The sequence below is a fragment of the Archocentrus centrarchus genome, chromosome 24 (assembly GCF_007364275.1).
Source record: "Archocentrus centrarchus isolate MPI-CPG fArcCen1 chromosome 24, fArcCen1, whole genome shotgun sequence".
Classification (NCBI taxonomy): Eukaryota; Metazoa; Chordata; class Actinopteri; order Cichliformes; family Cichlidae; genus Archocentrus; species Archocentrus centrarchus.
Genome location: NC_044369.1, coordinates 8,264,255 through 8,291,579, shown reverse-complemented (window position 1 = coordinate 8,291,579; position 27,325 = coordinate 8,264,255). Strand labels below are relative to the sequence as shown.

Below are 27,325 nucleotides of genomic sequence, written 5' to 3'. Positions count from 1 at the left end.
AAGAATTAATGTTAAAGGAGCAAAAATGTCCATCTCAAAATTATTATTATTATTATTATTATTATTATTATTATTATTATTATTATTATTACTACGACAACCGATTGGGACAGAGAAAGAGACGCATGTAGTAACAGATGGGAGGGAAAATAGTTGCTTAATTAAATTGCAGAGTCAATCTCGGCGTCCCAGCGTCTGCACGGTCACAGTCTGCACTTTAATAATATCAGGGAGTCGCTTTGGTTACAGTTACAGCTGAGTAGGAAAAAAAACATCCAAAACAAGACTGATTAAGGCTTATCTCTGCTGTGGGTTGCAGCCCCCCTCTCCCTGTGTGTTGGCTGGTTTGTTTTGAATGGCAGGAAATCTGACAGACAGAATAATTCTCCTCTCCTTCTTTAGTTTCCCCTCCTCTCTCCTTTATTTCCCTCTTTGCTGCTCTTCAGGCTGTGGCCAAGCTTTGGCTTTTTTGTTGTTGTTGTTTTATATATCTATTGCTTCCCGGTTGGCCTAAGGGCTAATAAGCTATAGATTGCGTTTTTCTGTATATATTTAAATCATTATACCTTGGATTTTGATTCATGCGGTTCTGTACACCTGTTACTTTTTATGCTTCGTTATCCTATATAAGGTATGAGCCACTTAAAAATTGGAGAAGGCAAACAAGAGATTTCACCTGATTATAGCGTCTATTTTTCCTCCCAATAAGTTTTTCATGCAAATGTAAACAACAATTAAAAAAAAAAAAAATCCCCCTCTGCCATCTTACTTTACAACACCATCACGGCTCCGTGCAGCTGGGCAGGACCACCCCGAGGGCGCCTGCTCAGGTGAGTTACAGCACGAGGAGAGAGGCAGTAAGAGAGAGAGAGAGAAAAGGGAGAGAGGGGAAGAGAGAGGGGTCACGAGGCTGACCGACTGACCGAAAAATGCATAATAATAATAAAAATAATAATAATAATAATAATAATGGGCATACACGCGCCTAACATATATACAGTGCTAATATCACATATGAAAAAGGTTGGTTGGTTATTAACAAAGCAGGCCCCCTCCCCCTAAAGAAAGAAAAAAGGAGAAACAAGATTCATCAAAAGCTGTTTTCCATGCATAAGCAAAAACTAAACTAAACTAATAATAATAGTAATAATAATAATAATAGTAATAACTAGATCTCATCCGTCGATTTAATCCAGTCCTTAAGCTTGTAAAAATAACTAAAATCATGCTAATTATGGTTAGAAGAAAATATTTTAAATTGGTATATACGTTGGTGGTTTATAAAACCTGTAAGAGGTTATTTTTAATCGAATCCTCTCAGTGCATGAAATAAATCTGTAGTGAAAACATTATGAAACCTGCAATTAAACCGTAGCATTAAAACAGCCTGAAAGCAGTAAGTGATAGTTATTAATCTAAAAACATTTGATCCATGCTGAAAGCATCGAAAACCTGCCGTTTAAAAAATTAAATCCTCCTCTTAAAGCTTGCTAAATTCACCACTAGTTTGGTGCAGGAACAGAAGAAAATCTCTCTTTTTTTTTCATTCCGTTCTTAAATCGAAATTAGCTTTAAAATATTTCAAAGTAAACTTACATTTCCGTTGAAAATCCGTACATTTTTGTTTGTAAAACGACTTAGCCGATGTGAATATATATTAAAAAACAAAAACAATAATACGAAACCGACGAAACCGAGCAGAAGACCTTGTGAAAACACAAACGGCTCAAAAAGGAAAATGTCCACAAAAAGCGTAGAAAATGTTGAAAGAAGCACTTGGTTCCTTATTAAGGCGAAGATACAATATTTATTCCGTGTCTCCTGGGATGCTCCGCTCCGTCTATTGTCCTCCCATTCCTCAGTGCTGATGCTTAATTTTCAAAACTTCTATATTACCAAGGGACCTACGACATCAGCCGAGAAATACCCTGCAAGTACAAAATCCGTGAGCCAGCCCCGTCCGTGCAGAGGGGAGACGCTCGCGTTCCGCCAGCTTTCTACCGTTACCGAGAGCGCGCGAGGGGGGACTTTTCCATTTCTCTCGCTTTTTGGGGATTTTAAGACATTTTTATTATTATTCGACCGGGCCACAGAGGAGAGGAAAAAAAATACGGGTTACTTTGGAGAAAGCACAATGTCAGCGACCTTCCCCGGACTTGTCCACGACGCAGAGGTAGGCTGATTTATTTACTGAACAGGTTTTAATTTATGAAATTACAGCGGGTGTGTAGAGGAATAAATACTGTTTGGTTTAAAGGGAGTTGCGGAAGCATTTCGGGGTAGCGTCTGCTTTCAGGAAGTCTCTAAACTGGAATATAATTTATCGCAAGGATATTTTTTAAAGTATGCCTGAAAGGAGAAATGAGTCGCTGCGGCTGCCGGTAAAAACGAGGCTTTTATTAGTGTGTGGAAGCAAATGAGGCTCGTGTGTGAGCCGGTAACGGTGTGATTAGGACATTTTAGGGCGGAACACTCCGCTGTGCCTCACTCTGCTTACCTCCCATCTAGAATGAGCGAGAGAGCTGGGACAGTAAATTTGCCAGCAGCTCGGTAATAACAATAATATATAACAGCACGCCTTTTAAAACGCTGCAAGGAGAGTGACAGGCATGCCAAAGGGAGGAAAAAAATACCGATGGCTCCTGTTGCCGCGCGTTCGTTCCCCTCCCGGGCGTGTGGAAATGACATCTCCTTCAGGTGGTTTAAAGTGGGGGGGAAAAAAGCGCTTTGAGTGTGTGAGTTGTGTTTTTGAGTGTGTTTGGGAGGCAGAGAGAGGAGACACCGGCTGATGCTAAATGACACGGCTCATATATTTCCCCGTCTCTTTATTATCTTGTAGATACGTCACGACGGATCAAACAGCTACCGGCTCATGCAGCTCGGCTGTCTGGAGTCCGTAGCCAACTCCTCGGTCGCCTACTCCTCCTCCTCCCCGCTCACCTACCCGACACCGGCGGGGACGGAGTTCGCCTCACCCTATTTCTCGGCCAACCACCAGTACACGCCCCTCCACCACCAGTCCTTCCACTACGAGTTCCAGCATTCCCACCCAGCCGTGGCCCCGGAGGCCTACGGCCTGAACTCGCTGCATTCGGGCCAATACTACCAGCAGATCCACCACGGAGAGCCCGCCGACTTCATCAACCTGCACAACGCGCGCTCGGCCCTCAAGTCCTCGTGCCTGGACGAGCAGCAGCGGCGCGAGCTGGGCTGCCTCGACGCTTACCGGCGCCATGACCTGTCGCTGATGACGTCACACGGCTCGCAGGCCTACGGCGTCGGTATGCACCATCCGGACCAGAGGCTGCTGCCCGCCGCCGGCCTAGGCCTCCCTCCTCCTGCGGCGGACGACCTGCAGGTACCGGCGGCCCTCATTTCTCTTTCCTCGCTATTCTCTCTTCTCCTCACGGCCTGAACATGTTATTGTGCCCATGTCCTCTTTCCTTCGGCTTCTCTTCTCTGGTTTGTTAAGTCTGCTCCGTACAGTATAGCCTACAATAGGATACAGCAGGGCAACAGCCCCTCATAGCCTTTACAAGACCCAGTGCCCCAGTACCCCTGTCCCACTGGCCTACTATTGAAAAACTTTACCCCCCACCCCACCCCCTTGTACCAGCCACACAGCAATCCCAAAATATTGAACAGAAAGACAGCGCCAGATGTCTGTCTGTCTGCCTGTCTGCCTCATCTGTCTGCTGTCTATGACACTTACAAAGCTGCACTGCTCTATAGTTATCTCCGTCCAGCGACTCTGTCTTACTTATCTTTTTGGAAATCATATTGGATATAATCTTGAGATAATTTTGGTGCCAAAGCAAACGTGACTGTAACAGGCGAAGTAAATGTCAAGTCCACACGGCACGGTGCCTCTGAAAAGCAGGCCTGTTTCTAAAGGTTAATTGACTGGCAGTCTATACAATCCCATTGTGAAATCCGCCCTTTATTTTTCCAGAGACACACGTGACCCATATTTTACATAATTCTTTTCGATGTAAAGAAATGGTCGAGATGAAAATAGATTCGCACGGTTCTTGAGCGCGCGCGCGCGCGTGTGTGTGTGTGAGAGAGAGAGAGAGAGAGAGAGAGAGAGAGAGTGTGTGTGTGTGTGTGTGTGTGTGTGTGTGAGTGTGTGTGTGAGTGTGTGTGTGTGTGTCCGGCTGTCTGCTGAGGCAAAGAAAAGCCGCTGGTTGCTCTATTCTCCGGTAAAGGGCGGATTAACGGATCGGGATTCAGGGCACAATGGCCTGCTCGAGCACCATAAAGCACCGTAGTTTATCCAATTACCGACTTAACGTCAATCAACTTTGTTACTTATGCAGCGACATCTGAGCTGCTTCAAACGTGGCTCTAGTTAAACACAGTTTAACATAGTGGCACATAATTTCAGTCACGTTAACTATTTACCACTTTTACTCTAATTCAGAAAGTCGAGCTTTTATCGATGTTTTTTCATTACGCAGAATATATAGGCGTACAGTGAACGCATCACAACGCTTTCGTCTTGTACAAAAGGATCAATAATTATGAGTCATATTACTTTAAGGTTTTTTAAAAAGTCATTTAAATAAATCAATATAAATAATATTCAGATTTATTTTACTTAATATATTTTACTTTATTTAAAGGGTGTGGCAGTATTGCCCAAGGGTGATGAAGTGTATTTTTTTTTTTTAAGTACTCAAATATAGGAACAAATTTAGGAACTTACAGACATAAATTTATAAAATAACCTGTTATTTTATCTTTTTTAAATTTAGATTTCTGCATATGATTTAATCATTTTAATTTACTGATAACTAATAAGATTTTTTCTGCTTAACATTTTGTATATAATTTAACGTTTCCTATATAACTAATTGCACAATTATTTTATTTTAGGCACACTTGTTAATGCAAATATTAGATTTATTTTATGCTTTTGAGACGTAAATGCTTAACAGGTTTGACCCTTTTTTTGAGGCTAAGAAAGAAACGGCTCGTGAACCTGAGCTTGCACGAGGCGGATGTATGGACGGAACAGATGCGCCTATGGTCTCGTGCAGCCCGGTCGCATCTTTGAGCGGGTTAAAGAGATTTTCATGGTGAACAAAAGCAGCTGCCACACCTTTCTCCCGTCACTAAGCTAATTCATGCAAGACCTCTGCGTTTTGTATATTGATTTTATAATCACTTTAGCTTCGGAATAGAAGAAAAGAAACAGAGCAGGAGCTGGTTAAGAAAGAGCAACAACAAGCTCCCCTTTCCCCACTTTATTTTAATCAGGGGCTTCTGCATGGGCCAGGCCTGGAGGCTCGCACGGGGGGATTAAGTGTTTTCTGAATTTTTAAAAAAAGCGCATGTTCTCCTTTCTTGATGACATTGTTGATAGCACGCGAGTCTGATCTGCTCTTTAAAAAAAAAAAAATGGCGGAGGTAACAGGTTTTCATACATGCAGGCCTATATATGTTGAAGCCTGGTTACTTGTGTGTACACAGACACTGATGCCCCAACAGGTTGGTGGTGGCTGCAACAAATTCTGGACACCTTTTGCTCATTTTTGAGTCTGCATGAGTTGTGCTGTCCTCGGTTATAGCCTGAAGCCTTTCAAATTAAGCTCGTTTCTTGGTGAGCCGTGAGCTGCATGCTTTATTTCGCTGTGCCCTCAATTTTACTCAAAGCCTGCTAAGTGATGTACACTTTCTAACAAAAAGGCTTCCAACACTAGAAAACTACTCAAAGGGCGTGCAACAGGGGCCAGTGTTTGGACTCAGTAAGGTGCTTTTTTTCCTATTCCCTAACCTTTTACTGCTGAACTTTGCGGTGCTTTGAAGGGGCTTTAATGATATAGATGTGGTGGTTGTCATCCTGTGGGTCGGGGCATCCCAAAGAGGTCACAAGATTAATCTGCAGGGCCCCAAAATGGAAGAATGAAAGATATAGGTTCAATATTCATCTAAAAGGTGCGAATCATTTGTATAGAACTGAACCCACAAGAACGCATCATAATGGTAATGCAGACCTTTCTGCATTACCAAACTGGGACACTGATCTATATTTGCATGGACCTTTATAATGTGACTTTCTAAACCAAAAATTTACCTTCAATTTGTTTGCTTGAACAGGGACGAGTATGTTGCAATACTTGACTTTTTATCGGCATATATAATATACACACACTTGCCCAAGAGTTATTATCAGCGTTTTATTTATTCTGATATCCCCCTGTCATTGCATGGCATGGGGTTGGCTGTCAGTGTGTGGCTGCAAGTGGAAAAACAGGGATTCACGTCTTGGATGTCCATAAAGAATGACTGCACCGCATACAGAGAAAAAGAAACAAACCGTACTAATTGTTGCTGCATCTAAAGCCTGGCAGCTGGGAAGCTCCAGCGGTGTACAAAAAAGAATGTGGTTAAAGTGATTTCACCTCCCCGCTCGTCCTAATGAGTGCGTGTCTCCGCAGGGCTCCGTGGAAGCGCAGTGTGGGCTCGTGCTGAACGGCCAAGGGGGCGTCATCCGGAGAGGTAAGGCCCCCGTTTATTCTCTGCTGCGTCTTCCGCTGCTGCTGCTGCTGTTGTTATTGTTGTTGTTGCTGTTGTACCGGAGGCCGTGAACACTCACGGGCTCGACACGACAAGACAGCGAGCAGACAGACAAACAGGCGGAACACTCCTCTCTTGTCTGCTGTCAACACGTTACAGCAGGAACGGCCCCGATTTGTCGCCTATTTAAACAGCAGCGCACTGTACAGGCGCAGAGGCAGTGCTCCCCACTTCCAGCATGCAATGGACTGTCACTCATCACCCACGTTTTTACTCCAGTCATACCAAACCTTAGCTTTGAGTGTTGCTGACATGATTAAAATGTCATGAATTCATATGGTTATTTTTTTAAAAATATATTACATACTAATCTATAGGCCTCATATTTGAACTCTTACTTAAATGTGCATTTGACATATACCCTGTCACACTCAAGTTACACCAGACACTTTTATTTTGAAGTCAGACGTGTAGGTAATATTTTATAAGATTGGCGGCTTGCATTTGTTTTCATGTAATAATCATATTGTAGGCTATCAATGTGATATTCATGGTTGAGTTATCTTAAATTCAGTCTCGATTAAAAAAAAAGAAAAAGAATGCAGAAGAACGCTATATTAAGTATAATTCAACATACTGAAATAATCAATTATATTATAAGAACTATATTATTATAAATTAGTCAGATTTGGGTTTATTTTAACAATACAATTCTATATCCTCCTAGTGCTTATAAATGTGTATAGTTATAATAATATAAAACTTTAAGATAATTTTTTAATGGTTTGAAACTAATAAGGGATATAATAATTATGTAATTGCATTCGTTTGTTTGTGGGCATATTTTTTATTAATAATTTTGGTTGTTTGTGGTACATACAGAAGAATCCTTCGGTCTATGTGTCTCAAGTGCAGTAATTGCTATTATGTGTATGTACCCGTGTGTTTAATCTGGCACAGCAGCCCGAGTGTTTAAGCTGTGGTGCGGTGAAGGAAGGCGGCTCAGGTTGGGTTTTCCAGGGGAAACTGTGGATGTGTTCCCCGGCCTGCATCCACACATAGCAGGCCAGCCAATTTCCTCAGGAGTGGGTTCCAGCATGCTGTGGATCTTTCGCTACATGAAAGCTTCTTTTTTTTTTCTTTTTTTTTTTCTTTTTTTTGTGGGGACTGTGTGTAATTTTCCACACTGAGAGGAAGGCTGTGTCTCGGGTTTAATTTTTCATCAGCTCTGCCTAGGTGTTGGGGCTTTTCTCTCGGATTGACGCGGGAATCCCTTCGCTATCACTTTCGGTTAATGGTGCGCCGTATTTGGCCCTGAGCTCAGCCGCTGCAACCATCACAACCAATAATCTTTGCTTTACCTCCCGCTCCCGTATCGATAGCTTCTCTCGCCTCGGGCGGACGCTTTGATATGCTAATGCCGAGCGGGGCCCCGGATTCAGCCGAGATCATATTAATGTTGTTCTTTCTGACTGCGGCTTTGGCGGCATGAATATTCACATAACCTTTTTCAAAAGAAAATCACTCAAGAAATGCGGATCCTACTTAGGAGGAGTCGTCTGTGTTTTTAATCACCCTGCTATCCCTTTTCCAGTTCAGTTCTAACAGCAGCTTCACAGATCAAGCCGATCTGTCAGACGCGCGCCCCCGCTACCACATCCCATGCACGCACATCTCTCTCTTCTGTCAAGACATTGGCGGGCTTTTTTGGAGCTATAAACATTGTTGTTAAAATATGAGGAGAATGGCATTTGGCCCTTGTCTCTTTTTCTTTAATTTTCGTGGCAAACTCGTAAAAGGCGCTTGATTCCGCGTGTGATCCCGCCCGCCGCTCGCGCCGCAGCCCGAGGCTACTCTCCGTTGCTTAAATACCGTTATCGCCTCTGGGCCCGCGCGCTCCACTGACTGCACTACCGGCAATAGCTCTTTTCGATTGCCCTTGGCAACATAAAATACAAACTACTTTGAATCAAAACATTTTTAGGGGAATTAATATGATGTGAACCCGCGGTTTTCAGAGACGTGCGCCCCTGTCAGAGCGCGTGAGTCTGACAGACAGGTTTGCCCGGTTTGTGTCACTTACAGAGACACTGTCGAGCCGGACCACGCGCTCGCGCTCGCGCACACACACACACGCACGCACACACACACACACACACACACACACACACACACACACACACACACACACACACACACACACACACACACACACACGGGGGCTCAGGCTTAACCAAAAGTATCAATCGATTCCCTCGACCTGCAACCGTCCATTTTTTGACAGCCTGAGTGAAACACAAGTCCCATACAGTCTTGTACAAAGTGGTGCCCGCTGGAGTACAACAGGCTTTTGTTTCCACACCATTATGATGTTACAGTTGTGCTGTGGGCATGAGTCGCTGTCCAGGTGCTGGAATGAAAGGTGCGAGCCGCTGTCCATGGTGCTCAGCCCGGATGACATGTTTTTGAGGCTGCATGTCTAACCTCAACCCTTCCTGTGGCCAGAAAATGATGCGAATCTAGCACATTTCTGCGGATTGTGAATAATAGATTCTGAGAGCAGAAATATGGGTTACAGCTGGTCATATATAAGGCTTAGTTGGTGGCCAAATTGTGCCCTATAAAAAGATTGGCGTGTGCAGCCAATCTTCGCCTGCAGCATTGTTCTCTTCGGCCTAAATGGCATCCTTTTTTCTTCATTTCATCATATCCAGCACGCCTTAATAACAACGCGACACACCCTGCTGTTAGATTTGATAATGAGGCAGATGAATAATAGAATATAGCCTACAGTACATCAGACAGAAACCTTGCGTTTCGGCTGCTTGGGACGTTAGTTCATGTGAAAGTTTAATAATAATAGGCCTACTCAGAACAGTCGATAAATTCCAGGAGGAACCAGTAACACTGATTCAGACGCAATTAATAATGTGAAAGGGCCTTCACTGCACAACCAAAATCATTTATTCACACTTTCAGAAGCCTCAAGAACACAATGAAATCAACATGGTAGCTGGTGGTAGATGACTTAAAGAAGGTTTTGTTTCCCCCCCTTGCAATAACACCAGATTGTTTTTACATAGAGATATATTGAGCTGAAGAAGATATAAATATATATACACAGCAATAAAAGCATGTAATATTTAACTAGTGAAAAGTGCTGGGAGACATATTGATTGTGGTGAATGAAGATACTTGATCATTGTAGGGATTCATTTTTTATTTAATAATATTTAAACATACATTATGCTTACATATAAATACATAAGGGGCATATAAGCTGTGAACCAGCATTTTTTGGTTTGTGCTTTTCTTTGGTAGGTTACGAAAATACACCTTGTTTATATAATGACTAAATAAATTCAGCTGATTTATGGGAAAGATGCAGTGAGGCTGAAAACAGCAGGAAAAGGTGAATTTAAAAAAATGTGGTCAAAATAAGTTTAATCTTTAATGTATTTCAGGGCTGGCATGATGTAAAAGAACAGTCTCATAAAAAAGGTTTTGTCGTCATAAAGAACACTTGCAAATCATTCATACTGTTGCAAACTGTTAATATGAACCAATAATTGAATAATAGAGCTCCTGTTTGATGCGTTCACAGTCTCATAGTTGATTTTTTATTCTTCATATCACATCTTGATATGTGGGTTTCTTTGAAATCAGAACCAAGGAGACCTCATGCAAAGTGTGTACACAGCTGAAGCCACCCTCTATGAACAAAGGTGCAAAATATTCTGCATGCTTGTCCCTGAGGTAGCATTCACTGAAAGCTTCATCCAGTGAAACTTTTCCACAGAAAAACACACATTTGCATGTTATCTACCAAAGTAGACATTTCAGTCTGTCATTTGAGTACTGCTTATCCAAATGCTCATTGAATGCTTGCTGATTTATGCTTTTGTGCACTCTTTTCTCAGACCAAAGTGTTCATATGTTTTCTGAATCAAGATTGTTTCAAGGTCTAACTTGATTTTTTATTGGATGCATTTAATATAGACATAAAAGCATCTTTGAAAAAAAAAAGTATGAAAAACTATGTTGCTGCGTTTGTGATAAAATGTAGTGCACACTCTCATTATTAACAGCATTCATTGCAAAAGGGGTTGTAGGTGCCCCTCTATGAAACACTTTATTATGCATGCATTATTATTATAATCTGTAAACTTTTTGTTGCAGAACCTAAATAACAAATGTTGTATCAACACTTTATTGATATATATTGTACTATTATAGGATTATAAATGTTAAGACAATTAGTGCAGCAACAGAAGTTGGTGTGACATCCAGATCTTTGGGGGTATATTGTTTGCTTTGTCTATTTTTTTTGTCAGATTAAAGTGTTATAATGTATATTCTACAAAGCTGTTACCTTCATGAGGACATATTGTACAACCTTACACTGCACTTCAACTTATATTTGAATAGCAAAAAAGTAGCCTAACTTTGGTCATCTAGTCCTTTGTAGTGATGCCCGTTTTTCATGCAGTCTGCTGTAACAAGCTTCCTTTCTCTGTGTGCAGGGGGAACATGTGTGGTGAATCCTACAGATTTGTTCTGCTCGGTACCGGGCCGGCTTTCGCTGCTCAGCTCCACCTCAAAGTACAAAGTGACAATTGCTGAGGTGAAAAGAAGACTGTCCCCGCCAGAGTGCCTCAACGCCTCCCTACTGGGCGGCATACTGCGTAGGTCAGTATGATGCACATACAGGATATTAGTTTGATGATAAACTTGAGCTTCATCACAGCTTCTCTAAATATAACTGCACTGATTAAAGATAGTATACTGATGTATCAACTTGAAGACAAATCAAACTTATCAACTGTTTTGAGAGTTCTCTTGGTACGGCTGAAGTTTCTCTCATCTTGCTGCAGCATTATGGATCTATATGCTGTTATGACAGAGCTGCTTAAAGCTTTAAAGAACTACAAACTCATTAGGAGTCTAGGCCTAAAATATCCTCTCATAAATAAATCCTAAATCCACTGTGACCACTGGCCAGTACCTTGATGAGTTTGAGGCATTCATCAGATTCTGATGTCTGGTTCTGAAGTAGAACTTTACAGGTTATTCAACATCCTCTCTGGAGAGCGTGGAGCCCAATTTTCAAATGTGTTTCAACAGCAGCAGAATTGTTAACAGTTTCATTTGGCAGATTAGAGCAATGGCTAAAAAAAAAACAACATTTTGACGTAATAGTGGTGCAAAAAAACATTTAAAAAATTGTGCCTTTTAGTGTGTCCACACACTGTTAAATTCTAGAGACATGTAATAATATTGAGGTAAGGAGGTGAGTGTGATGGATGGGGACTTTGAAAGTGAAAATATAGGTTTTTTTTTTAAAGTGTAAATCTGGCTGGTGAGCATTGAAGAGTGCTGGATGAATCTTTGTAGCCCTCAGATGAAACAGAGGATATATAGCAGCACCCACAAAGACTATTGTAGGCGAATGAGGGCCGGGGCTGCACGCGCCGCCATGCCCAGCGAGCCAGAGGGAGGCGAGACCAGGCCAATGCATGCCAGGATCAGAGGAACCAGAGGAAAGCAAGAGTTGCCAGCACTGTATTATTGATGAGGTGGAGAGAAAGGGAAGGGGGGAAGAGGAGAGAGTGAGCACAGAGAATATGGCTGGTCCTACAAGATGAGCAAAGTAAAAAAATAAATAAATAAATAAAATACATGTGCAAATAGCTAATGTTGATCCTCATGTGAAGGAAATAAACTGCAAATATCTAACAGGTGAGGATTTGGGATTGGGTGTTTTCATCATATGGTATTTTTGTGTTGCTGTTGTGCCATTTGACAATAATCACTTTACATAGTACAACAAAAATGTGCAGAAAATTGTTTTGAGTGGAACTGCAGGTTTAAAGTTTTATGGCGCAGGAAGGAAGCACATATGTTTTTGTTAAAAAATAGCATAAAAGATTAAGGAATCAATGTGCCTCTGTTTTAACCTCATGGCTTTGTCACATCAAAACAAATCTATATTCTTCCCTTGTTTCTTGTGAGACTTAATTAAGCACATCCTTTTTTGTATAACAAGAAGTTCACATTCATTTGATTGCACTTTAATTCTATGAAAAATGACTGGTTAATCAATGCTGCTGCTGCTGATGATGATATGTGCTCCAGATTTTCAGCCTTTTGGGGTTAATTGTTTGATGATGTAGGATATGTGATGCAAAGTTTATTTATTACATGTCCCCAGAGCGAAGTCTAAGAATGGAGGCCGGTGTCTTCGTGAGAAATTAGACCGTTTAGGGCTCAACCTTCCGGCAGGACGGAGGAAAGCTGCCAACGTCACACTGCTCACCTCCCTGGTGGAAGGTAAATGACTTTTTTTTTTCATTCTCCATTTATATTATGCTACATTAATTTCATAATCCAGTTTAGCAGTTGCCTCATCCGTCCTTTTTTCCTCTTTGTTTCTGTTTAGGTGAGGCGCTCCACCTGGCGAGGGACTTCGGCTACACCTGTGAGACAGAGTTTCCCAGTAAGGCAGTGGGTGAACATTTGGCGAGGCAGCACAGTGAGCCAAAAGAAACCAGCGCACGCAAGAAAATGGTCCTGGCTACAAAGTGAGAATGCAAGCACACACACACACACACACACAATCATACACATATAGATGCAGTGTACAGACACACACTAAAAGAAGATAGCAAGAAATAAGAAACTTTTGCAACTGCGTGGTCACACGGAGGTTTTATTTTGAAATTCTGCAGATATGAATGTTTTTATTTCTTGGCCACATTGGGATTGATCAGATTAGAAGTGGCAGATTTAAACTAATGGTTGCCTGTACTTTAAGATGAAAATTAATTTAAGGTACAGACAATTTATTCCTGGCACATAACAGGGATAGATCTTTTCCATAATTTTAATCCCTGCATTCTTAAACTTTACTCAAACACTTGCGTTCCTATTTACAGTCACTACCATCCACCTCGAAGGAATTCTTTGATTAAAGAAAAGTCATGCATAAACATAATTAACAAGAAAACATAATAACAGTAGGGAAGCTTTGGTGTTATATGCAAATACAGACTTGATGCTCAAACTGGAAATACTGTTGTAAACTCCTACACCGTACACTGTATGTGAATTTTAAAATATCACGTTCACAAATTGTAGGCTTTAGTTTAGTTATTTTTATATAACTGTAAGAGCTTCATTTGTATTTCATTCTTACACTGTAAAACAGTGAATATGCTGAAGGGGAAACACCTCCCACTCTTTTCCAGATTTTGTTCCAATAAAATCAGCCCAGCAGTCGCTATAACACTGACTGAAATCAGAAAAGCCAGCCCAGAAAATGCTGCATGCTGCAGAATCTTTGGGATCATGTTAGGAAAGACAATGAACCTGTGGAAATAACTTGAATCTGGATGTGGGTGGATCCAAAGTGATGAGGGTGGGTGCAGGAAGGAAAAAAAGAAAGAAAGAAAAAAAGCCTCTCAGATTGTGATGGTTTTGTTGGAGACAGATGGTAAACCCTCAGTCCCTCCTTCTGTCCGTCAGGCAAATCTGTAAGGAGTTCCAGGACTTATTGAGCCAAGATCGCTCTCCTCTGGGCTCCTCCAGACCAACACCAATCTTGGACCTGGACATCCAGAGACACCTCACACACTTCAGGTAACACGTGTGACATGTTCAAGAAAATAATGGAACTTTTTTTTTTTTTTAAAGGATGCTGCCAATCTTGAGTCACTCTCGACACTAAATCTACTGAGCAAAGACAGTTTTCTTGCAGAGCTTCGCTCTGTGTTTTCCCACTGACCTCTCTGCCATTTTAGAAAGATGCAGCTGTGCAGTTTGATATTTGGCACAATTGACAGAGGAGGAGGAAACAGCGCCTTGTTAGCAGAAATGTCACATCTATGGCGTCATCATTTGCAGAAGATATAACATCTTATCAGACCTCTAAAGGCAGATACACTGTATAATGCTGGGCAGAGAAACAGGATTTGAGCTCAGTGGTATAAAGAAAGTGACAGATTGAACAACAGCATCTTTCTGTGAACTTAAGGGTCCATGCTCAGGGATGAACAGCTATTTAGCTCTGGACAAACTGGCACAGTGATCTGATTGGACAGATGAAACAACAGCAGGCTTAAAAAGTGACTCTTACCTTTTTATTATAATCCTGCAATCTTGGGGTGCTTTTAAATTTGTGATGCCTGTCACAAATGATCAGATTCTAATGTCTGATTTTATTTGATTTTTGAGGTAAACTTTGTTTCTAATATACAAATATATATTGTTGGTTAGGACTATAGATCACTATAGATCACTACAAATATGTGATATGACTTTTAGCTAATGTGTCTGTTGCCACTAAATATTATATATATATATATATATATATATATATATATATATATATATATATATATATATATATATATATATAGTGATTTTTTTTTTAAAATAGTCTATAAAATTTGGGACTAGTGAACAGTCTCTGTCAAAAATTACAAAAGCCCAAGGTGAATTTTATTAAACATCTTCCTTTGCAAACCAACAGTTCAACAGCCAAGTTTAGAATCACCTTAGTTAATAAAAGCAATTTAAACAATTATCAATTATGAAAATTACTAATTGGCAAAGCTCATATCTGTATATCATAGTTTAAACTGGACAGTGTTCACACCTTCACTAAAACAGCTGTAGAATATCTGTGTTTCCCAATAAACTACCGTGGAAACAGATCATCACAGAGCATCACAGAGAGGCTTTTCTGACAGACTAAAGAAACTCCTTTCAGAGGATTTGAAGCTCCATAATGCAGGAGGAAGGTCTCACTGCAGGTGTGAGAAAATCTGCGCCACTTCAGCTGTTACTGTCATACAAACCCCAACAGTTCGACTGATTCATTTAACCTGCATTTCTTTGTTTTGTCATTGTTCTAATAATTATTTCCCTCTCCTTCCTGGCAGTTTGATCACTCACGGGTTTGGTACGCCGGCAGTCTGTGCAGCTCTCAGCACCTTCCAGACAGTCCTGAGCGAGATGCTCAACTACCTGGACAAAAACTCGAGTGGGAAAACGAGCGGAGCCGGCGACCAACAGATCAACAACAGCTCGGAAAAGACGCAGCTCCGGAAAACAGCCGAGCCCCAGAGCAAAGACGGGAAAACAGAAAAGACTGAGTAGCCCCCACCCACCTGGTCCCCGTGCCTTGGAGCGCTGCATTTAGGAGTGTGTGTGTGTGTGTGTGTGTGTGTGCACTCTGAAAGAGGATGTGTTATTTCCCATGCATTACTGTATCTTCTTTGGGACAATTCTTATTTATTGTTATTTATTTATCTTATGTTGAAATGCAACACTAACTGAACTGTCCCAAGCAAGACATCCTGATGTGTGAGCGAAAGCAACACATCCAGTGTAAGCATGTGCGTGTTTGTGTGTGCATCATGACAAGGAGGAGCCTTGCCATGGAGATGGCTGTGACTCATCTAGTACTTTGTTTATTTATTAATTCTGAAAACAGGAAGTAAACAATACAGTTTCCCAGGACAGGTTGGGGAGTTACTGCCAACACAATCATACATATTACACACACATATTCAGAGTTTGTGGGGATTTGAGTTCAATCCAGTTAACTCAGGTGTGGATACTCTGCAAAATTATGAAACCTGGAGCTGTTTTTTTTTCCTCTAAAGTATCATCTAATGTGTTTTGTATTTAATTATTAAGAGACAGCAACCACATAAGTTACAGGTTTGTTTTTTTGTGCAGTTTCCAGCTGACTAAAATAAAACAATTAGACCTTCCAGACATCTTCAACAGCTAAAAACTGTTAAACCCTGATACACACACACACACACACACACACACACACACACACACACACACACACACCTTCACCTGTACGAGCACTTGAACAACACCAAGCAGAATTTTTTTTGTTTTTTCATTTTTATGCCGTACAATCAGTGCCATAACAGCCTGTATGTTTACCATGTGGATGAAAGAGGAAAAGAAAGTGTTTCTGGATGTGACACTGATGTAAGCCACTGCCTGGGGTAGGCTTCACTGTGGTGTATGTGTGTGTTTTTTTTGTGTGTGTGTGTGGATGCGATAGAGTGAAAGCGAGAGAGAAGGATCCAACTCAGCCATTTTGTAAAAGGTGACTTTACAGTTGCCAGCATTACTCTACCCTGTGCATGTCTATCTTTGTACACTCCCCAGATCGCAAGTTTAGCCGACACGAGCTCTCTGACTCGCTCATGAACATTTGTAAAGATATATATAAATATTTAAATTACTTTTCTTGTAGGCTTTCAACAATATATATGTTAAATCCCTACCTTCTAAAATGCTGGTGTTCAATAAAGACAGTTGCTACGTGTTCTACAATTTACCTTTATATGTCCTGCACAAACACACACACACACACACACCATATATAAAACACAGAGAAGGAGGTGACAGAGCGAGTACAGACTAAAGAAAGGCAGCATAGATCAAAGCCAGCGAGAGTGAATTATCCATACGAGTTCATAGTGTTACAATTATTGAAAGCCAGAGTTCCTCTCTAATGTTGCGAGAAAAGGCTCTACCTACAGAAAAAGTTCAAAAGCCTCTTTTGTGTTCACGAGCATGCGTGCTTTCTTTGTTTGAGCGACTTCTGTCATGTTTTCTGTTTATTTATATTTCAAAACAAAAAAAAAAAAAACCTAATGATAAAACAGAGAGGAGCAGCTGCCTGCTGGCGTCTCCATCCGGGCTCTGCAGGTTCTGTTTACTTTTTAATATTCCATTCATTTGAAAGGAGGTCACGTTCGCTGCATAACACAAAAATACATAATCAGACAGGATGCATTTACAGTGATGCCTGCACGGGTTTGTCACCCTGAATCAGTGCAAGCAAAGCATCAGGTGGGAAAGTAATGGTGGCTAAGAGAGATGTAAAGGAAGGAATTGACACAAGTGCAGAAGGTTAGTATATTCCCAGGATTGTTGTTATTGTTTGGCCTGATATTTGACAGAGGGTGTTATCATCCAAATATAAACGCATGTAGTTAGTGTTTTCCCTCAGGTATACATGTGTCCACAACCCCTAAACTTTTAATGTTAACTAAAAACGTTAACTAAAGACACAACTCAGTTTTATGTAGCATTTAAACCTTTACTGAAGGCATATGCTCAATACAAAAGCAGCTAAAAGCAGTCAGGAGCAAACACTATGTATTTAAGTCCATTTAACCTTGAAAATTTAAGCAACTTACTAAAATAGTTGAGCTGGAATTACAAATACAATCAGTTTTTGCCAACTTAAAAAAAAATAAAGAAAGTCAATAAATGTATTTTGTAAAACTGCTTGACATAACCAGACTGGGTTAAATCAACAAACCATTTCTTAATATCTGGGCTTTGGTGGAGCTCAGGGTTATGGATAATGATGCCAAAAGGCTAACCCAATCCTCCGACAACTCAAAAGATTGCAGCAAGACAAACTTTCACAAAACTATCAAGCAGTTATCACAACATTTTACGTTGATGCCAGACTGCAGTTATTTTGTTGTCAGCAGGCAGATGATCAGCTGTCAAAAAATTCTGATTAACTTAAAAGGAAGAAGCACAAGTGCCACCTTGTTTCCAGCCTCAAAGGTTTGCAGCTTTCCCACCACGTTCTATCACAATATTGAATGTTTTTTTGTGATGTGGATTGGACAAAACAAGCAAATATAAAGACTCGATAAATGGAAACACACGCTCGTAGTAAAATGACTAGAAAAGCTGAAGCCCCGGTTCCTCTTGTTTTTGTGTTTTTTGTTACTTTAAAGGTTTAGTCATGAGAAGCAGAAGAGCAGCTTTCATGGCTTCAGGCTTTTACTCATTTGCACCACTTGATTGAAAATATCTCTTATAATCAGAACTTCAACGTTCTTTTTTTTGCTCCTTACTTCAGTGGATTTGCAGAAATGTTTACTGCAGGTTCTGAAACACTTCATTATGTCAGTCTGGAGACAGGGCTGCCACGATGTACTGGTACTAACGATAAAATAGCACATATAACAATATTGTGAATAATCTCCTATTTGGTTACATTTATAAAGTTAAAAACACAAACCGGCTATTCTTTTGCCAGACAAAGGAGAAAAAAGACACATTAAGATCAAATTTTAAAAATCTGACATGATAGCATTTTCAGTTGATGTTGCAATAATGCCATTATTATGAATTCTTTAGGCCATGATAATCCTGTTGCGAAAATCTCATATTAAGGTTGGTGGTGCCACCTGCCAAAGAGAAGCTTGATTTGAAAGTTGATCTGATGAGAGAGCCTGAGTTTACAGTGAGCAGCATGCTGCTTTAGGGGGTTACTAAATGAGTACATGACACACCACAGATCCTAACGTTTTGTGTTTGGAGTTTCAGTTCTTTTCAGTCTCAGCAACATGAGGAACATCCTTCATGTAAGTGGATGGATGTACGCTGCTGCACCGCGTGCGAAGATGTAACAGAGCGATGTGCATGAGGTAAAGCAGCTCTCCGAACTGGTTCTTTGATGGCTGCTGCAGCTCATTTGAGGGACAACGATAAATACTATACACACCTACACACAGCTACACATGTGCAAATATACACTCGGGTGTCGCAACCTAATCTCGCTTTCGTTTGTTATTACGCTGCGTGATAAACATGTAATCCCTGCGAAAGACGTCCCCACTGACCCCACATCAGAATAATGAACAGCTTGATCAAAATTAGCTGGAAAATGAAATCGATAGGTGGACTCGGAGTCGGAGTGTCTGTAAACTGAAAAATGGACAAGAATGAATCACAAGCTTGACAACAGTAATGCATAATGTGATGGGGCGGCTGATGCATAATTCACACCAACTATTGATTGTATTACAATGCAATACTCAGTTATCACCTCATAAGGAATCAGAGTATATTGTCTGTTTCACTGTTCTCTTCTTCGGCCTTCAGTGTAGACTATTGTTTATTTGGGGATTTATATGCACCTTCTTTCTTTCTTTTTTACTAATAATTTCACTGCAGACCTGATCTTTTACATGCAGTAATGTTTAACATGCAGAACACACACTAAAAGTGTACATCTACCAACCAGAAAAGCATGCAATGAATACAGCCATTTATATGGGCATGAATTAGACTGTCTGGGGTCTCAGTGGGACTATAACTCCTGCTGAGTGAGCCCCACAGTCACGAATACCAAACTCTGCAAACTTCTAAGCCCCATTTCTCCAGTCTCTGAAGTTATAAACCTCCTCCTCCACCTCCTCCTCTTCCCCAGCTTCTCTGCTAAAACCTCTTCCTCCTCCGTCCTGATCCCGTTCAGTCCCGGGCCTTTTCTGCTCTGCTACCGTCCTGCTTACTGTCCCCATCACACCCTGTCAGCTGCACAGTGCGCACACCTCATGAGCTACTGCAATTCGTTTCACCCTGTAAGACTCCAGACAAAACATCCTGTTTTCCGTGAAACGGTGATCGACTGCATCTGCTTCCATTTGTTAGATCCTGGGGAACATAATGGACAAACTTTAGCTCAGGTGCTGTGTCTTTTGTCCCATATCTTTAAACATGAAGCAATTCCTGCATAATTTTTGCTTAAATTATTACTGATATGTGGACATTGTTTTTATTAGTTTGACTTTTTCTGGACTAAACAAAGTCCCACACCACATTACCAGCAGTGAGTATACCAAAACAAAAGCAGCCCTCCTGAGTGGCTAATTAATTGTGTTTTCTTGCCCGGATTTCAGTTGAAAGTGTGTTTTTAAAGTTTAAACCTGATGATATTTGTTGAATGAAAGATGTGCGTTCTTCTTCAGAATCATTACCTGAGTCCACGCAGACAGCCTTTGTGCTGACGATTTATCAATCAAATCTGAATCTAGCTATTCCTGTTGCTTCCTGCTTTCTGTGGAGTTCTAGTGCTACCTAGTGGTCACCAGATGATCTGCAGATTTAAATCTGTGGGTTTTTTTGTTTGTTTTTTTTTCCCTGTGACGGCACCTTCATACAGGATTAGTTTTAGAAAGAAATGATTTATAAATATAATACTCTGCAAAAGGCTTGAGCCATCTCTTCGTTGTTTTTTCCCAAGGAGCCAGACTTTTTCTTAAAGTGATCAGGCTTTCTGAAAAACTTTCAAAGTTTTTCTTTGGACATTGGCTGCTTTTTCCTCATCAGAAATGGTCTCAGTGGAAGGGTGGCTATCAACAAGCCATTCTTAAGGAAGGGAAACAGGGAGAAAAGGCTGAGGTATGCCAAATTACACAAGAACTGGACTGAAAATCAGTGACAGCAGGTCTTATGGAATGATGAATCCAAATTTGAAACTGGTTCAAATCCTTGTCAGTATGTACGGAGGAGGTCAGGAAAGAGGTACAGCAGTGAGTGTCTACAGCCCTCTGGAAAACATGGTGCCGGCTCTGTCATGCTTCAGATAGTATTGTTGGGGACCTTGTCAAAATTGTTGGAATTATGAATGCAGAAAAGTACCACCAGAGTTTGATCCACCGTGCAATACTGAGTGGAAAGCATCTGATTGGCAACAGCTTAATTGTTCAGCAAGATTATGATCCCAAACACACTGCGATGCAACATTACTGAAGCAGTGTGGGATCATCGACAGAGAACAGAACAAAAGAAGAGCTTTAAATGTCCTTCAAGAGCCCTTCAAGAACTGCTTAAAGAAATTACAAGAAAGCTGCCTAAGAGGGTTCAGGCTGTGTTGAAGAATAAAAGTGGTCACACCAGATATTGACTTTCAAGGTTGTTTGAATTGTAGAAACTGCCTTATATGCAGTACTTCCATGTATGTCTGCACATGTTTCAAGAAATCACTGAAACTATTTCCCATTTTTTTTGCAAAATACAGAGAAATGAAGAGTGATTCAAGACTTTTATATACAGCTATAACTAAAGTACAATTCCAACATTATTGTACTGGCAGTCAGAATAAATACTAATCAAATAATCTTGAATTTTTCTAAGTATAGTGCTCTTAAATTGATAATATACAACTGTTACAATGCTTGTACCTTGGCAAATTTTAGAGCCTTTTTGTGAAGATTCATTATTTCTTTTATCAACACTGTATATAATATTATACATCACATCTTTTTAAATATACCTATAACGTGTTGTTTCTATTACATACAAATACTGTGGCTATTTTTGCAAAAACAGAAGATAACAAAATCATAGAATATTGTAGATTATTAAGTATCTCTGTGGAGTGTTTTTCTATTCTCATTTTCCATTTGTGGGCAGAAAACAGCTAAATGATGAGAGGCTCACACTCTCTCACGTTGGAAGCATCACACTCGTTATTTATCGCATTTATTGTGCTAATTCTCCCCAAACAACAGTAGCCGGATGTAATGACGCAAACGTGTGATTGCATTTATGAGTGAGTACTACGGCAGAAAGCATGTCCTGTAAAATGATCCTAAGCTCATCAAAGGTTGAAAGACAAATCTTTACAGACATGCAAACTTGCAGCACAACTAAAAAAAAACAAAAAAAACAGGCCAGACAGGTGGAATCAAAGAAACCATCCTCCTGAGCGAAAATTAAACAAATGTGGCTCATTTTTAGTTGTCTATAAGAGCAGTATTAGTGTGGCATTTGTGTAATGTATGCTGATACATCGTGTGTCAAAGCCCTGCAGGATAACAACCACAACCATGCCTCCAGACTTCCAGACTGTCAGGACATCTGTTACTGTTGACAGTCATATGTCCTGCCATGTGTGTGTTTGTATACACATGTATGTGTGTGTGTGTGTGTGTGTGTGTGTGTGTGTAGAGAGAGAGAGGAAAAAGAGAGAAAAAAGATGGGTGGATCTTTGGCAGCAGGGCATTGCAGAGAAAACAGGAACAGCCGCGCTCCTTAAACATTCATGTCTGGTATCCTCAGTGTCAGTTTATTTTTTTTATTTTTTTTTTTGCATTAAGCATCAAAGGAGCTTAACTGCTGCAGCTATGTCAGGGAAAACATACATATAGAGCAGCACAGTGTGCTGACACATATTGTGAGCGATTTCATGAGCGCATCAATATCTGATACATTTGTAAAGAGCCACAGACGCTAAAGACAGATTTTAAGGAACCAAAAGAGAGCTAAACCAGATTAATTTTTTTACAACAGCCATAAACACATATTTGTTTGTATGTTACAACATAAATGTAATACTGTATAAAAGCCTTGAGTTAGCAGCAGCCAAATGAGCTCAATTATACAATTATCTTCTTAAAAATAATTATTCTTTGCGGCATTGACTCGTCATCTTAGGAAGAAATCCAGCACCTTCGCAAATGCAAATGTCTTTTAAACTGGAAACCGTAGTGACACCAAATTCTAGCTGGCAAGTGCATGTATGGTGTAACGACACTAGGGGGAGCTATTTACACACACTTGGGCAAAGCTGCAGCATAAAAACTGCTGTAATTGAATTTGGCTTTAAAAAATGTGGTTTATTGTGGATTTAATTAGGAGTTTGGTGCAAATTTTACAAAGGAACTGAATCTGCATTTTTCAGCTGGTCAGTTCCACACTGACTGTTTCAGACAAGAGACAAACAAGAGAGTACAAATAAAGACTGTGAAGGACAAATGGTATTAACATCAGATCTATCAAGACAGTAAATTATGGAGTCACATACTTTGATCCCCAAGGTGCATTAATAAGTCTTCAAGCTTCAGCCTCATGATGTCCACACTCTGCAAGTGTCTGGCTTTAAAAGAAAATGCAAATAATTTTCTGTGTCCTTCTCTATTACCTTTTATGATATTATATGATGATGGAAAAAAATAACTCAGTATCGCAGTTTACCATCCTGCCCTATATTCATTTAGTGCCAAAGAGAAAATGCCTTTCTCAGCTCTAATTAACGAGTTTTGCAGTGCGAGATTCAAAATAGTTGAGAATGTTTTTAATGATTTTAATAAAACATAATAAAACAGATTTATGACAATGTGATTCAAAATGTTAGTTAATATCAGTCATGATGATAATATAATTCTGAAAATTGTATCCATACTTACATGTATCCATACATAATTGTATCCATACCATGCCTTTATTAAAATATTTTAAAGCTGAGCTATGACTTTTACTATGGAGCATCTGATCTTGTTATAGGCAGCAATGTGCACATAAGCCGGGTACATATAACCACACATCACACATGCATGGCAGGAGCTTAAATATTACATTTCCATCATAATTATGAATGTGTAATTATTCCAGTGCTTTTTTAAAAATCTTTTACTTATGTCAGAGGTGCAGTTTTGGAAGGATATGAACCCAGCTTTTTCTAAGTCACTGCCATGGCAACTTGTGAGTATATGGTGTCACACCACATCCATCCATCCATCCTCTTTTCTACTCCTAATTACAACAGCAGGGCAATAAATGACCACACCTTTAATGTGGTGTTTAAACCCTGCTCTGTTGCCATGTAGGTGGCATGGTGGTATAGTGGTTAACACTTTTGCCTCACACCAAGAAAGTTTCTGGTTCATATCTGGGGCCTGTCTGTGTGGAATTTGCATGTTGTCCCTGTCACTGTGTGGATTTCCCACAGTCCAAAGACTTGCATGTTAACTGGTTAATTTGTGATTCCAAATTGGCCTGGTGAAAGCACATAGAACAAAGCTGTGTAGTTTAAAATGCTTTGAGCGGTTAGTAAAACTAGAAAATTTCAATATTTTTTCACTGCCCATTTCTCAGAAAAGGTGTCAGTTTCCCTCTTGTTTTAGTATGAAGTTCAGCCTTATACTGTAGTCATATTGCTGATATTGTTTATTTGGGCTGTTCAAATGCAAGTGCCTATAGTAGAGAACAATCACTCCAGTGCAAGCAACTATACAGAGGGAAAAGCTTGAATAGACGAGTGGAGGAAACTAGATGCAAGGCACAAGAGGGTCACTGATAAATCAGCTTTGTGTTGGTGAAAATCATATAAATTGTTCACATTCAACAAAATATCAACCCACTGGGGATCTTTTTTTTTCTGAGGTAACAACATCATAGCACACTAAGGAATACCTTTGGGAAGGACGGTGTTCATGCCTCCATGGGGCGCTGCAGAAAACATTGGAAAATGTATGCCTAGAGCCCTGAAGCTCCTCGGGAAACTTGGAGCTTTTTTGTTTGTTTTTGATGACATCACAATATACATCTTAAACAATACAACACTGCAAGAGATATAATTATAAAGCCTTCCCTGGAATGTATTAGATGTTTTATATGAAGAAATATTAGAAAATAGAAGCAAAGAAAAATCTCAAGAAAAAAATGTCATCATTACATTTGTATGTAGAAAATCTACTAAATATCCCATTATTGTCCCTAATGGTCTAATTAATCATTTTCAATTTTATTTATTAAAAAAAAAAAAAAAAAAAGATCAGACTTCATTCAAAAATTTTATGTTAGAAGAGAAGTCGGTACATAAAATATTTGACAATGCATATGTGTCCAACAAGTCAGCAAGTCCCGTGGATAATTACTGAGATACTGTGCATACCACACTCGTGCTTTAAAGCAACCTGCTGCTGTTAACCCACCCTATTATTATTATAGCTGTTCTTCACAGCAGTGGAGTCTATACAGGGTTTCCCCATTCACAAAGCCTGGCTGAAAGTACAGAGGGCGGAGGAGGGGAGAGAGAGAGAGAGAGAGTAGAGATAGAGAGAGGGAGGGAGAGGGGAGGAGAGAGTAGAGAGAGAGAGAGAGAGAGGGAGGGGGAGGAGAGGAGAGGAGAGGAGAGAGGGATGGGGAGAGGGAGGGAGCAGAGAGGAGGAGGGGGAGTGAGAGAGCGAGGAGAAGAGGAGAGGGAGAGAGAGGAGAGGAGAGAGGGGAGAGGGAGGGAGAGGAGAGAGGAGAGAGAGAATGGGGGAGGAGAGGAGAGGAGAGGAGATGGAGGAGAGGCAGGGAGACGGGAGAAAGGGAGAGAGGGGGTGAGAGGAGAAGAAGGGGGGAGAGGGAGAGAGAGAGAAGGAGAGAGGTGAGAGGTGACGCTACGAGAGAAGAGAGGAGAGGGCGAGAGAGAGAGAGCGAGAGGGAGGAGAGAGAGAGAGAGAGAGGGAGGGAGAAGAGAGAGGGAGAGGGAGAGAGAGAGAGAGAGAGAGGGAGAGAGAGAGAGGGGACGCGGGGAGGGAGAAGAGAGAGAGAGAGGGAGGGAGAGGATGAGTTGAGCATCCCGTCTTCACTTGGCTGCATTCGTTTTACCGAATCGGAGAAGCGAACATCTGTGGAAACTAGTGAGAATGTCAAGTATGAAGATATTTATGAGGTAACGTTACCATCCAGCTGTTTGTGACTCGGGGGAAATAGACTAAGTAAAGTTATTAGACATGCTTTTGGAGGTAAATTACTAGATGTTGTTGAGTGGAGTGTTTTCCACGAGGCTTTAAGGCCTGGTATTTATGTGGCGGTGACTGAGAATATGAATTAGAGACCCATTTAACACATGACAAATTTGTTCAGGATATAAAATGGATTCATTTGTGCTGAAACGTTTTCAAGTGGTCATATTATTTTATGTTGGGCTTGTCGCTGTGGTGCAGTGGTCAATTTTAAGTACATGAAATATTTGACATAACGCATAAGGGATGTAATCAGCATTTCATTGATCTCTTTTATTCACGTGAAATATATTGTAAGAGATTTGGGGTAAGTTAATATTTAAATCAATCTAAATATATGGGGGTGGGGGTGGGGGTGAAATATAAGCTCCTTCTCAGGACCTCAACATGACCCAGTAACTAATGAAAAGCTCATTTTGACATTTTTAAATTACAGCGAAAGATAAATAAGGCGGAGAACCGCTGTGTCAGAGCAGGGTGATGATGTGTAGCCTATGGAGTATGTAAATGACTTTGGCTTTGATCCCAGAACAATCATTTTTAAAAACCGGTGAGGGGAAAGGAGGGGAACGGAGAAAGAAAAAGTGAGAAATACGCCGCGCGCGGGGGCGAAACGCTGCCCCGGCTCGCGCTCAATGGGCTCGAGCACAAAGCAGACGAAGAAAGGGTAGCTCGCGAGGCCCCTCGGCTGAGCCCGGTGGGAAGCCCTTGTCTCGTGCCACACATGGCTTTTCTCCCACGGCGCGAGGGAGGGGAGGCTATAATGTTGTTAAACAAGTCACCCAAGAGGGCAAAGAGGAGAGGCTGAATAGTCCACAATGCAAAGTTTAATCGCTGCCTCTGAGTTCACACGAGTCCCTCACGCGCCCTGCATTGTCTCGGGTGTGATTTTTTTTCGGTGACGCAGCTGCAACAAAACTTGAGTTAATGTTTTTTTTTTTAAGAGTGTTTGTCTAGTAGGGTGAAGTTCGGGTGAAAAGTCTTAGCAAAATCTGAAACTGACTGATGCGCTCTTTGTGCGGCTCTTCTGCGTCTTTGTCAGCTTAAAGTCAATTTTGCTTTACTGAAAGCATTTCCGGTTTGTTTTGAATGGCTCAGAGGCTGAGAGTACCCGACGGGAGAGAACTTCCAACCCTGGTGTTATTAGTGTCATGGTCGACCCAATAGGCTATGTAATAAGGCCTGCATACATTGCCATCCTCACTTATATTGGTTTCTGTAACGTAAAAAGACTGTTTGCACAGAAATTATTTGCGCAAAAACTCTCTCCACTGGCAAGAAAGTGCGCTTTATTGCGTCAGGTTTTACACATAAAAGGGCCCCAGAGCGCTCTTCTATGTGATAGGGGATTCCTCACGGGTCTGGTTACCCTGTTCGCTTTCTCCTGCGAGAGAGAGTCCTCTTTCAATCTCCTGCTGTTCGCGCGTCGTTTCGGCTCT

The 27,325-nt window shown here is 40.8% G+C and overlaps 1 protein-coding gene across 1 annotated transcript; it reads left to right on the top strand.

Moving 5' to 3' along the window:
• The first annotated feature begins 2,012 nt into the window (after positions 1-2,012).
• tfap2d (transcription factor AP-2 delta (activating enhancer binding protein 2 delta)) lies at positions 2,013-16,339 on the top strand. The gene is made up of 8 exons (XM_030721892.1): positions 2,013-2,173; positions 2,840-3,358; positions 6,444-6,504; positions 11,046-11,211; positions 12,734-12,852; positions 12,962-13,103; positions 14,047-14,160; positions 15,465-16,339. The coding sequence occupies exons 1-8, from the start codon at positions 2,135-2,137 to the stop codon at positions 15,679-15,681; spliced, it is 1,377 nt and encodes a 458-aa protein (XP_030577752.1). The 5' UTR covers positions 2,013-2,134; the 3' UTR covers positions 15,682-16,339.
• Positions 16,340-27,325: the final 10,986 nt, after the last annotated feature.

Coding starts and splice junctions, on each gene's coding strand:
- tfap2d (XM_030721892.1), top strand. CDS start 2,135: ATGTCAGCGACCTTCCCCGGACTTGTCCACGACGCAGAG. Junction 11,212..12,733: donor CTGGGCGGCATACTGCGTAG/GTCAGTATGATG, acceptor ACATGTCCCCAG/AGCGAAGTCTAAGAATGGAG. Junction 12,853..12,961: donor GCTCACCTCCCTGGTGGAAG/GTAAATGACTTT, acceptor GTTTCTGTTTAG/GTGAGGCGCTCCACCTGGCG.